Source organism: Ptiloglossa arizonensis, chromosome 5 (genome assembly GCF_051014685.1).
Source record: "Ptiloglossa arizonensis isolate GNS036 chromosome 5, iyPtiAriz1_principal, whole genome shotgun sequence".
Taxonomy (NCBI): domain Eukaryota; kingdom Metazoa; phylum Arthropoda; class Insecta; order Hymenoptera; family Colletidae; genus Ptiloglossa; species Ptiloglossa arizonensis.
The window spans coordinates 18,921,076-18,935,477 of NC_135052.1; the positions used below are offsets into that span (position 1 = coordinate 18,921,076).

General features: G+C 38.0%; 1 protein-coding gene across 7 annotated transcripts in view; it reads left to right on the plus strand.

Annotated features, from left to right (window-relative positions):
* The window catches only part of Dysc (whirlin protein dyschronic), a 226,673-nt gene that overhangs the window by 66,884 nt on the left and 145,387 nt on the right, over positions 1-14,402 (plus strand). For 6 of the 7 annotated variants that reach the window (XR_012992002.1, XR_012992004.1, XR_012992005.1 and 3 more), the window contains exons 2-4: positions 683-1,030; positions 3,452-3,738; positions 13,154-13,165. Coding sequence is in view for 2 of the 7 variants with exons in the window: in XM_076311025.1 (XP_076167140.1) it covers positions 708-1,030; positions 3,452-3,738; positions 13,154-13,165 (622 nt within the window). In the remaining 5 variants the exon portion in view is untranslated. The remainder of the gene's footprint in view (positions 1-682; positions 1,031-3,451; positions 3,739-13,153; positions 13,166-14,402) is intronic. The other variant, XR_012992003.1, reaches the window with a different exon arrangement.

Sequence of the window (14,402 nt, forward strand, 5' to 3'; positions counted from 1 at the left end):
ACTGCAATTATTATTCTTTACTTCTTCACGATATACATTCTTAATTAATATTTGTTTCTGTTCAACGACTATCAAACAAATAATTCTCCACGATATATATTTCTTTTCAACGACTATCAAATAAATAATTCTCCACGATATATATTTCTTTACAATCTCCTCTACTCGGTTTCAATATTACGACTGAACTGACTATATTACTTTTCATAAGATTTCATAAAATAGACTCCAAAGATCAAACTGAGCTCTTAAAGAATAAATACTCCAGCTATTATGCTTTAATTCTTCACGATATATAAATAAATTCTTACTTAAAATTTATTTCTTTTCAACGACTATCAAATAAATAATTCTTCACGATATATATTTCTTCACAATCTCCTCTACTCGGTTTCAATGTCACGACTAAACTGACTATGTTACTTTCATAAAATAGACTCCAAAGATCAAACTGAGCTCTTAACGAATAAATACTGCAGCTATTATTCTTTAATTCTTCACGATATATAAATACTAGTTACGATATAGTATATCGTATAAATATACAAACATTCTTACTTAATAATTGTTTCTTTTCAACGACTATCAAAAAAATGATTCTCCACGATATATATTTCTTCAGGATCCCCTCAGCTCGGTTTCAATGTCACGACTGAACTGTCTACGTTACTTGTTTGCGCAGGTCTGACAAAACGGATCCGAAAGGCATGGCCAGCAGCACGGAGGAGTACGGCTCGGAATTGCAGGAGTTGCAATGGGGCGGCGGTACCGGGTCGCACTTCCTGCGCAGCGGCTCCCACTTCCTGAGAAGCGGCACCGGCGGTTGCTACGAAGCCGAGGATTTAGAGCCAACCAGCAGGCACCATGGCGGTCAGCACAGGGGATATTACAGCCCTCCGGGTACGAGTTACACGATCGTCGAGAGACCACCGAGCGCCCCTCATCATCATTCGTCGCATACCACACCGTACAGGCACAGAGGACACGCCACCGGGGGCACTGGTGCCATTTCACCGGAGCAGGTGCTTAGGTACGTTCCTGTCACTCCATTCGAGCGTCAGTTCAACCCGTTCCTCGATGAAAACGATCTTTATGAAAACTGTTAGAATCACCCTATACTTAACCCTTTCGCTGCGGGAGACTTCGACGCCGAGCACTACCAGCGGTGAAGTTATAGCTCTAGTCGGCGCTCCGGGATAGTATTTTTCATACCTCGAGGATCTGTGTGACCTGCTCCCAAGAAAATGGACATGTGGATCAAAAAGGATTTTCGTGGTTTTTGAAACTTTAAGGGGGTATTCCGAGTGGACAGGAAATCGACTTCTCGTATATTTTCTCAAAGTGTATATTACAGCTTTGACGATATACGTTCGAAAGAATTTTTTCCACTTTGTAAAATTAACGTAGTTAATTTAAGTAAAGTTAATTTTAGTTAAGTAAAAACAGATATTTAACGTTGACGAAGTTGTACGAAAATTTTTTCAATGGAACTGATCTCGATTGAAAAATAGAAATTTTTTCGTATGGAAATTTAATTCTCTGGTTCGTGAAATGTATACCGAACTGTGAACGCGTATTTCTTTAAATTGTTTTTACATATTTTACGCAACTTTTCTTGGGTACAGATCGCAAATAGATATTATCACTTTCTAGTTACAGAGTCAGAATGGCCAGTTCCCTCGAATCCGGGGTAGGTAACGATCTTTATCTCGAGCTGAGATATATTTAACCCTTTCGCTGCGGGAGACTTCGACGCCAAACGCTATTTGTGGCGAATTTATAGCCGTAGTCGTTGGTGCGTGAAAGAATTTCTCATGCGTTGAGTAAGATGCTCCAAAAATAAATCGAAAAAGTGGAATTGAATTTGTTTCTGCGGTTTCGTTTCTGAGAAAGTGTGTCTTGATGATTATGGAGGTACGCGCTTGGCTAACGAGTCAATTTTGCGAATCTTTCTGCATTTGCCTATGGAATTTATACTAAAAGCATGTAGAGTTAAGTACACCAACATTTATAAACTATTACCTTCAAACATTGTACGTTACGAACAAGTTTCAAGATCATTTTTCTCAAAAACCTCTAGAGACTCGTGTAAAAAAATTTCATTCTATATTTTTTATTTATTCTGGATTATTTATTAGCATCGATATCAATGAAATGGTTAAGTAGATAAACAAATCTACATGACGCATTTTGAAATTTTATCATAGCAACAATTTTTGATGCAAAAGTCACTTGCATAACTTTCGTCACGAAATTTATCCATTTTTTGAAAACGCTTACATCTTTTGTAAATAATATTGAAATATTCTACCATTTGTGACAATGTAACGCGAAAGTAGGTTTGGAGGTTTCGAAATAATTTTCAACCACGGTGGATATCCATCATCCTATTCTCAAAAAGGTCATGGAGAACAATTCAAAGGAACCACCACATTCGCAACTATTTCGGAATATCCTGTAGACACTCCTCTGCCATAAATCTTCTACCACCTCCGCTAGTTTTACAATTGGACTATGTGTAAAATTCTGACCAATAATAATAGAGCTTCGAGCCATTCTCATGTACATAACGGATTCGTCGAACGACCTCGTACGTTCTTCGTTGAAATATAAACAGCGAGCAGGAGGTAGTATTCGTTCGAAAGTCGAGGCACAAAGTTCTCTTTCAAATCTCTTACAAAGCTTTACATCGCGCACAATTCTCGTACAATTCTTGGTCTAACAGTGAAAGGTCCGTATACAAATATCGTAATTTTGTAACTAAGTTCTGCAGATTGTTCTCAGATGGTGTCAAACTAAACTTCAGTGTGTTGCTGCTTTTTATTTCTAAGTGTAAATCGGCTCGTATGGGTCACAATTGACCCAGCCACGGTACCCCAAAGGTCATTGTTATCGATCTAGTGATGTGCAAAATTAATTAAAGAATAATAAATACAATAATAATGATTATCATTACTATTATTGTCCATCTAGTATTTAGAAGGATTACCTAAGTGTGAATAGGCTACGGGTCACCCTTGACCCTGTCACAGTACTTCAAAGGTCGAACTATCGTTGTCACCGATCTAGTGATGTGCAAAATTAATTCAAAAATAATAAATACAATAATAATTATTATTATTACTATTAGACAATAATTTGTCCATCTGCTATTTAGAAGGATTACCTAAGTGTGAATCGGCTACGGGTCACACTTGACCCAGCCACTGTACTCCAAAGGTTAAACTATCGTTGTTACTGATCTAGTGATGTGCAAAATGAATGAAAGAATAATAAATACAATAATAATAATTATTATTACTATTATTGTCCATCTAGTATTTAGAAGGATTACCTAAGTGTGAATAGGCTACGGGTCACACTCGACCCAGCCACGGTACCCCAAAGGTCGAACTATCGTTGTCACCGATCTAGTGATGTGGAAAATTAATCGATAAAAATCTCGTCGTAGACTTTTCGGCAACGGTGTCTCGGAGCGTCGCCAAGGTGACAGGAGGACACCGGCGTCGTCACCGGCGAGCGTCGCCGCGGTCAGGACCACGTCGTCCTCGTCCCAGCAGCAACAACAGCAACAACAGTCGCAACAGTCCCAGCAGAGTCAACCGAATCCACCAACGTCGCCTAGCTCCCAGCCGCTCAGCCTTCAGGAGCTCACCGTAAGGACAATCACCATGACGAGAGATCCACCGGACTCTCACCATGGCTTTGGGATCTGCGTGAAGGGTGGCAAGGACGCAGGTGAGATCCGAAGTACCTTCAGGCTACCCCCGGCGCCGTACTTCGCGCCTCAAGATCGAGGTATCTTTCGACAGCTGTGACTTTCATTGCCGTTTCTAGCCGTTATGTCGACGCGACCGGGGACCATCAATTGCGATCGTTACAAGACCAGATCGACGTGAGCTGAAGCTAGATCGTTGAATTAGAGATCTCTCGTTATCTGGGAGAAAATGTAACACGTTTCGTTCCGGGCATGCCAGAAAGATTTTGTTTCGAAGTATTCAAATTTAGTACGTTTAGTCATCGAGTACGTAGATTATCTAGTTTTCACATTACGTGGAATGAACGTTTTATTTTGTTTTGTTAACTATTTCTTTGTCGTTGTTTATCTATGAGAAAATATAACACGTTTTGTAACGGACATTAGAGAAAGATTTTGTTTCGAAATATTAATATTTAGTGGTTCGTTTAAGGGGACTCTTTGAATTCTTAGTTTTTGAGTTTCATTGAATACGTGGATTATATAGTTTTCACATTACGTGGGATGAACGTTTTATTTTACTTCGTTAACTTTTTCTTTGTCGTTGTATATCTATGAGAAAATATAACTATGCTTCGTTAACTTTTTCTTTATTGATTAGATTATAGATTAGAAATTTTCTGGTATCTCTTGCTACAATTTTGAAATACATTTGTGCAATTTATTATTTTTGTTATTTGTTTTATTAAAATTTAGTGGTTCTTTCTAGGAGACTCTTCGAATCCTTAGTTTGACTTTAATTGAGTACGTGGATTGCTCGAGTTTAAAAATTTTATCGGAGAATTTTCAACCTGAACCTATAGTTCTATGCAGTCATTTTCGTTCGATTATTTAGTTTTCACATTCCGTGGAACATACGTTTTATTTTGCTTCGTTAATTTTTCCTTTGTCGATTAGTCGATTAGAAGTTTCCGTGTATCTCTTTCTGGACTTTTGAAATACATTTGTGCAATTTATTTTGAGAAATGACAATCTTAATATTGGAATACTTTGGTAGTCTAGAACAAAGTACGTAAAACAATGATAAAAGAAGATTACTTTAGTAATAATACAAATCTTTCTCAGTATACCTACCTTATAAATTAATAAGTACCGAAGAAAACGTGTATATTATTACTAAATTAATATTCCTATACTAGTCAATTGTTCACGTACCTTGTCCTTGTACACAACAATCATTTTACATTTCGTTCGTAATAGTATTTAATTCAATCATTGGTTCATTTTTCTCTCTATATTACTGCACTCAAAATTTCAGTTGAATTTCGTTCCAAGTGTTCATTTTTTAATGCATTTTTTTTTTTGCTTTCGACGCTTCACAGTATTCGAACGCGTTCTCGACAAAGTCGAAAAATGGTGTATTTTGATTTTCCTTGCTTTTATGTTTTCAGTTACGGTAGTGTAACACCGCGAGTGTAGGTGATCTCTAACAATCGCAATTGATATCTTCGCATCGCGTCGCGCACTGCGTTCTTCTCTCTCGTATTACAACACGGGTTCACTTTTCGTTGGCAATCGTCGTGTCACTGACACCCTGTGCTTCCTGTGCTTCAGCACAGCTGCCACGTGTCCCTGATTTCCGGTGTTGTCGTCCTCGCGACGAATATCGCGCGAAACGTTTTTCCGTACCGAGAAAAATTCCACTCCGTGGCGAAACGTCTTCAACGGCCATAAAACCACTGGAATAAATCGGTAACGTGTCACGAAACCTTTGAACATTTTAACGAAGAATACTTGAAACTAGTTTCAATGTTTCGCGGAAGAAAAATACAAAACAATTCACTTAAAAATATTTTTCTTTCCATTAGTAGACTTATTAATGCGATTTACCATGAATCTTCGTAGGAGTATTCGAGTTTCGTTCATTTTTATTCTATTTTTGTCTCGTTATTCTTTTATCTCATTCATCGACGTGTGCGTTGATTGAATCATCGATCGTAAACCCGCACACCAGATTGGAAAAAAGAAATCGTTGTCGTTCCATCGTCGCGAGCACGAAAACGGGAATACAGGGAAAGGCGGGAGAAAACATGTGTATTATCGATCATTAAGCATCATTTCCATTCCAGCTTACGGTCTCCTTGATGGATGAAAGAACCAACATTCCGATCGCGTTTCGACTCGATTTTCTCCCCTCTTGTTGTTTTCTCTGCGCGAAAGGAATTCGCATTTGTCTCGGTTATCGGTGGCCAGAACGATGATGAAAGGAGAATTGTTGAAAATCCGCGATGCTCCGTTTTCCTTTTCCTGGTGGTTGATCGGCCTGCGTTGAATTTCTCTGGAAAACAACCGGAACATCGGAACAGGAACGAGATAAGAACCGTGAGCGAACCGAATCGCCAATATCGAATTGTCCGAATCGATGGTACCGAATGTTCTACTTTCGTTGGAATATTTTCCATTTTATGGAATTTCTAGAAAATATTTTCTGTTCGTAACGAACACGTAACCGTAGACTTTTGAAATCGATTTGCATGCGAACGGTAGAATGTTTCGCAGATAAGAAACAGGTAAATATCTGGGTTGTAGACAGTATCTGCTAGACGAAGCGTTATCGTAGTACTCGAGTTGGAACGGAATCAATTGGCCGCTCAAGGTCATCGAGGAGCTACTCTCGCACACTGTTTTGATATACTCACTGAACGAATAACATACTGTGCTTTGTCAAATTACTCGTGCAGTGGAATGGTGAAATTTTTATACAATGGATCTTTTACTTTCTCGACATTGATCTTTTTACAATTCGGATATTTTTGTACAATTCAGATGATTTGTTCCGGTTTTCATTTTTATTGTATATTTTCTTGTGTGTCTGTACTTTCTTACTTCAACAGATACGACGTAAATATGAATTTGCAGAAATAGTTGTAACGTGACATTTTTCGAAATATTCGATGATGTGGGAGGTGTGGAAAATTCAATTTGAACTATTCATATTTTTTGGACAGCTGAAACGATACACGACGTTTTCCAATGTTTGGTCGTACATAATTCAGACAGAGACAAAGTAAGTAAATCAGTTCGTAAAGTAGAATATTACAACAAAGATTCGAAAAATTACAGTAACGTAGGAATTAATTTCATTCTCTACATTTTGGAAACATTCAAAAATTAAAGAACTCGAGTTATCGCTGAACGTGGTAATTTTTTATTCATAAAATATCACGGCAAAAAAATTGCACTTATGCAAGACTTAAAAAGATTAATTATTTCCTACACAGGGATTAGAAAAGATTTTGCTAATAATAAAAAATATTTCCCTAGATCGCCTCTGTATAGAATATTAATACATAATACAGTAAATCGTCGCGATTACAATCATCTTCAACGATAATCCAAACTCTCGGTAAACCCCCTTAGGTGTTTCAAGAAACGTTTAGTTTAGAATTATAGAACTTCCTCGGTATCTCAAACACCCAAAAGAACGCTATTTCTCAACCCTGAGTTTTCGACACGCTCGATAGGTTGTTTGCAAAAGCTCGAGAAATCCCTAAGAAATTCCACACTTGTCCCCCGAAATCAACTCAAAGTGTCCCTCGATATCGAAAGACCCGGATGACGTGTCTAACGAAAGACCAGCTACGTGACACTAAATGACGACCCTAACAAAAGACCACCTACGTGACACTGATACCAAAACCGTCCAGGTGACACCGATCGCGATCGAACCACCTAAGTTGGCATCTCGCACTTCTTTCGTAAATGGTTTAATTCCCAGATCGAATCGTAGATAGGTGAACAGCACTGTTTTCGTCACGTCTGGTGATTAGGCTCGTTCTAACCGCAAATTGCGGCCCGATCGGCTGGCAAATTGTATTTCAAGGGTCGCGATTAAATCCCCATCGTTCGGGGACACAATCCTATCGCTGATTAGCAAAAAGTGGCGAAGAGAGACATAGGCGGTTCAGGCGCGAACCGATCGAGCGTTGTTTGCTCTTGTGTATTTACAATGGGGGCCGTTCGGCGTGGTAATTAGCGATACCAGCTAATTGACCGGCGATACGATGGCGCGCGTTTAATGACGCGCTTCTAATTGCCGCCAGCCGTCGCGAGTATTTTTTTTTCTTTCTCTTTCTTCTTTTTTATTCCGCGGTTGGCGAAACGGATTCAACGGACGCATAATTGCACGGTGTGTGTATCTGGTTGGGTGTAATCAGTTCCGAGAATCGGGATCGTTCGTTTCAGCGGGGTTGCGCGTAGAGGCGCGCGGAGAGGATCGCAAAGAGACGAAAGAGACACTCGGAACGGTCTCCGGGTAACTCCTCGACTCTATTCCAGCCGCTAGACGTCATCAGACTCTGGCGCGCATTAAACGATACGACGTCAGTGACTGAACTCGATATTCGTTAAATACTAATCACGTAGGGGAATGTCCAATGGTCTTGTGTAGCTACCGGTGGGGAAATTTGTTTCGGTTTGCATTTTTATTATATTTCTTTTTTTGTGACTGGGAATGTATCAATCGGTCAATAGGCTGGCAAATATTGTGATAGTATGATGGAGTAGTTGAATTCGATAAATGTTATGTATTAATTATATGGGAAAATTTGTTTTGATTTTTCTTTTTATTAGTTTTTCTTTTGTGTGTCTTTTTGTGACTGAGAATACATCCATTGGTCAATAGGTCAACAAATATTGTAGTAGTATGATAGAGTAGCTGAATTCGATAAATGTCACGTATTGATTATGTGGGAAAATTTGCTCTGACTTTCCTTTTTATTAGTTTTTCTTTTGTGTTTTTTTTTGTGACTGAGAATACATCCATTGGTCAATAGGTTAACGAGCATTGTAGTACTATGATAGAGTAGTTGAATTCAATAAATGTTACACATTAATTATGTGGGAAAATTTGTTCAGGTTTTCCTTTTCATTATATAGTATTTTCTTTCGTGTTCTTTTTGGTGACTTAGAGTACATCCATTGGTCAATAGGCCAACATATATTGTAATAGTATGATAGAGTAGTTGAATTCGATAAATGTTACGTATTAATTATGGGGGAAAATTTGTTCCGGTTTTCCTTTTCATTATATTTTCTTTTGTGTTTTTTTTTTGTGACTGAGAGTACATCCATTGGTCAATAGGCCAACAAATATTGTAGTAATATGACAGAGTACTTGAATTCGATAAATGTTACATATTAATTACGTGGGAAAATTTGTTCTGATTTTTCTCTTTATTATTTTACCTTTTGTGTTTTTTTATAACTGAGAATATATCCATTGGTCAATAGGTTAACGAGCATTGTAGTACCGTGATACTCGCATTTAAGTGTAAATAGTATATACTTTTTTGTTAGAACTTTCGTGTTCAACAGTCCTGATCGCGTATACCATCGCTGGAGTAAACGCGAATTTAATTGGCTGTTCAAGGTCACTTTCCCAACCGTGAGTAACGTCACGTGCTGTCCCCTCTATTACGATATTGTTACGTGTCTCCATATTCGAGGAAATTGAAACTTCCTCATTGAAAGTGATATAATATATAGTAATTGTAGAGAGGGTTGTACAATGTTGCAACACATTTGTTGCATTCGACATTGTTTCAAAGTTTGAGTCGTTTTTATGTTATACGGATTATACAAAGATCTACTATAGTCAGATTTTCATCTACAATGTTCACTTTCATGCTATTCAATAGTTCGTTTATTTGAAACATAAATAGCTTATACAAGGACATTAAATTACGAAAATCGATAGAATTTTAATTTGCATAAAAAAAAAAACTAGAGTAATGGAGCAATCAAATTTTATAACAGGAATAACTGTTCACTGATCTTGAGCGATAAATTGGTTTCGATTTGACTATAGAAACGTTCTATGGGCACTGTTACTTTGAATAATACATGGGACTTGAGCTTTCAATGGGAAATAGACAGACAGAGTAGCTAAGTGATTTGATGGGGTAATAGCTGAATGGCCTTGAGCGATAGGTAGACTTTACTTCTATAACTATTGCGACATTAATTTATCATAAACATTCGTCACGCAGTTACTGACAAGAAAGATCGCGATTCAACTCCTTTTCAAGGAGGAATTATTTTCTTTTAAATAATTAAAAATTCACACTGATATCGATCAATGACATTCATTAACCTCGCGACGATGTATTACTCATAATTTTAACAGTTACTTTCAACAGTGTTGTAAAATAACCTAAAAATTGCGCGCACGTGTACACGTCAATATCTCCGAAGAGGTTAGGATACATGCTGCCGTACAAAATAGTAGAATTCCTATCTCAATCGATAAATGTGCATCACGGTGAAGATCTCAATAAGCTCGGTATCTTTGAAGAGGTTAGGATACATACTACCATACGAAATAGTAAAATTTCTACCTCCAACGATAAATGTACACCTTGGTGAAGATCTCAACAAGCAACGACAGATAAAATCTTCGCTGTTCGTTCTGTCTCCCGAGTCTACATTGGTTAGTGTTCTCCATTACATAATACTTGGATGATTCAAAATCCATACTAGCTTCGAGTTTACATATTTTCATATAAATATTAGTGTTCTTCACTATACAATACTCATTGTCAGATGATTCAAAATCCATACAAATCCATATTTACACACTTTCTTAGAAATACTAGTGTTCTTCACTATAAAATACTCGAATGATTCAAAATCCATACTAGCTTCGAGTTTACGTATTCTCACAAAAATACTAGTGTTCTTCACTATACAATACTCGAATGCTTCAAAATCCATACAAGCTCGACTTTACTTACTTTCTTAGAAATGCTAGTATTCTCCATTATAGAATACTCGAATGACTCAAAATCCATACGAGCTTCGAGTTCGCGCAACCTCTTAGAAATGCTACGGTAGCATTCGTCGCGGAGAAATAAAGCAACAGAAGCGATTATATTACTCCAATCCGAAGAGAGAAAGAAAGAGAGAGAAAAAAGTGAGGAGAGTCCAATTGGAAAAATATTCCATGCAAATAAACGAATCGAAGTAAGTCCAATCGAGAGGAGCGGGCAAACGAGCAAAATGTTTGCGCGCGGTTTTCCAGAGAAGTTCTTCGCGTTGGTCGGAGATAAATAGAAATGTCCCCGTCCAGGATCCACGTTCCGCGGATGCCAGGAGCATCCCCGACACCGCGCGACGTCGTCGGGGTCCGGTTTCACGGTTTCGAGTCTCGTAAACTTCACGCTTGATCACGGCGTTTCAGCGCGCACGCACGGTAACGATCCTCTCGCTTCACGCTTCGTCCTCGTCGAGATCTCGAGCGTGAAACCATCGGCTTTGATAAGCGGCAACACGCCGGGGAGGGGACACGAATTGTCGTCGCGTCCACCTGATCGTGGATCCTGCGGAGGGACACGTTCTAGCAACGATCGGAAACGCGTCTGCGCGAAACGACGCGTTCCAGGTATCCAGAGAGTTTCCTCGAAAATGTTTCCGTGTCTCCAGGCGATCGACCATTGTGCCATTTCACGAATCAAAATTAAACATGGAAATTTTAACGTCACGAATAATTGTGATTGGACCAAATTTGGATTTTCATAGCTATGCCGAGAATCTATGGGGAAATTTTGTTGAATAGGATATTTAAGTGGATATTGTATTAAAATTGGATTCTAGTAGCAGTGGAGAGAATCTATGGGAAAATTTTGAAGAATAGAAAATATTTAAGTGTATATTGTATTAAAATTAGATTCTAGTCAGAATCAATGGGAAAATTTTGAAGAATAGAAAATATTTAAGTGTATATTGTATTAAAATTCGATTCTAGTCAGAATTAATGGCAAAATTTTGAAGAATAGAAAATATTTAAGTGGATATTGTATTAAAATTAAATTCTAGTAGTAGTGACGAGAATTAATTGGAGAATTTTGAAGAATAGAAAATATTTAGATAATGGATGTTGTATTAAAATTGGATTATAAGAAAAATGTTGAGAATCAATGGGAAAATTTTGAAGAATAGGAAATATTTAAACAGTGGATGTTATTTTAAAATTGGGTTGTAATAGTAAAAGACATGAATCAATGGGGAAAATTTTGAATTCCACAAGTAGAATATATTATAAACAATGGATCTCAATTCTGTGACTACAATTCTTATACGATTAAAATTAATTTTTAAAAGAATGCGATTCGATGTACAAATATCCAGTGAATTTATTTCGAAATTTTGTGCACTTTTATTTTGTAGTACTCGAAACTTTATATATAATATTTTTGTATCGTTCGAAACAGTGCTGGAGAATTTATTAACGGAAGTTTTGTTCCGTTGGATTAATGTATGCTAGATATTTATTGGAAACATTTTTATTCCAACTGTTTAATTCTGTTTGGTCGTATTTTTTACTCAATTCGGTCTACGACAATATACATAAGGAAAATGTACATTTCGTTTGTTTTAGAAGCATTTGAGAAACTCTTGTAACTAACAATAAGGACACAGGTGAAACGTTAATTCTGAAAAGTTTCAGCGATTGTTTAATTTCGTTCATTTTCATTAGGCAGTGAAAAAATTTCTTACTAACTTTTCGTATCTCTCTTTGCTCGTCCCTTTTGAAGTAAAATAAAAATATGACCTTAGATGGACGTGTGTTTCGAATACATAAATTTCGAGGTTACTTTGCAGCACTTTGTAGCTTTACATCGCTTCCTTTGCACACTCGTTAGCATATTTTATTTACGTGCTCTATACGTAAACCTTTACATACATAAGCGAGAAATAAAATACACGAATGAAGTACGAATTTCGAGTTTCCAAAGACCACCAAAATTAAAAAAAAAAAAGGAATCGAAAACCTAACTAAAAAAAAAAGCTAGTAACGACTACTGAAATTATTTTTATCTCTCTCGCGACGAGTAAAATTTCGAGTTATGCAGTAATTATAGTCTCTATCGATTTAAAGAAAACTAGGCCAAACAGGATTACGCGTCTGAAATGAGACAATTTATACATACAAAGCTAAAAACAGTTTCAAATCAATCCGACGCAATATTCTTCGAGAATCTTGTGCTCAAAATTTTTCATGTTCCACCATCGACCGACATTTTCATTGAAACTTACAATTTTATAATCGAGATCGGTGAAAAATACTTACGGAATAGGGACGAACGTACGATTAGTAAAACACTTTGAAAATATTCGCGGAATATCGTCGTCAGAATCGGTGAATATTTTCCAAGAATATTCGCTCGTGAAATAGAGAACAACACTGTCCACGAAGGGACACACGTCGTCTCCGTTCGTGCAACAGACGTTCGAGCGTATGCCAAAGTAGGACAGGCGATCGTCACGCGCGAATGATCGATTGGTTTATTTTCGAGGGAACTTTTTCGAAAGCTTGGCCGTCGGTTCGAACGGGCCGAAGTCGAAATAAGCCAACTGGCGGTGTGTCTTTTCTTGTTTTCTGTTTCGCTGTACCAGAAGCGCAGTCAGGTAACTCATCAACCGTACGAACAGAAAGGCAGAGAGAATGTAAGAAAAGTTAAAGACAGAGGGGGGAGAGAGGAGAAAAAAGAAAAAAAAAGAAAAAAAAAATGAGCGCACACACACATAAGAGCGAACCGTTGGAAGATTGGAAAAACGAGCCGAAACTTCGAACCCGGATAGAACCACTCTATGGTCGTATTAGTTTCACTGACGATCATCGTCGTTGGAAATCTGATTCGCCGTGGAAACTTTCGTAGAGTTTTACGAAACTTTATGAAACTCGCGATTACGAATCAGATGTTTCGAGTACACGTGCACAGCGAAACGTTTACGCGACTCCTTTGGAAATGTTTTAAATAATTGGCCGGCCGACGTACCGATTTACGTCCGGCTTGATATTTCTATTCAAGGTTTTCAATGTGCCCGTATCGACTGTCCTGGAATTCCGGAATTTTTTAAGCTTTAATGCCACAACTGGGTCACTCGGGAATTTTCCTCTGGTTCGTTTAATGTGCCTCGATTTTACGTTCGGTGTGTACACGGCGCCACCATCGCCGATGGATCTTCCGACGTGGAACAATAATACGGAAACGATATTAACCGCGATGATATCGGTGATAATAGTTCGAGACACGATCGAGAAGAAACCCGATAATAATTGTAACTCCTTTATCCGGTTCGAGGCGGTCATTAAGCGAAAGAGAGACGATCTGTAAAAAGATTAAGGAACCCCGGTGGTATAAATCACATTAACCGCGATTAAAGTACTCGACCTTCAGCTTTGTACGGTGACTCGGGGATTTTTACGAACAGGTATCGACGATTTATGTTCTCATCGGGCAGCAATCGTTAATCGATATGATTTATATCGCCGCCGGTGGCTCCACGATTCGTAACTCGTTGCGAGTTTCTCTACGTAGGTGATTCGTAACGCCCAGAAGTAGCCATTCGAGAACGACAGGTTCGTTTCATCGAACATTTCGAGCGTATCGCGCGAAACGATTTCGGACATTATTTCGGTCACACATCAACTCCATTTCGATGAAATGGAGACAAAGAATTCCCATCCTGATAATATCGAGGGATAAGTATCATATATTACCGAAATATTATCACGTTTCGTCGATTTAATCATAGACGAGTCACGAAATATTCGCGAAAAGGGAACGAGATTAACCGGTCGAAATTTTGCACGGAGAACGGATAAAAATTTACGGGAGTTACGGGAACGTATTCTTCGTGT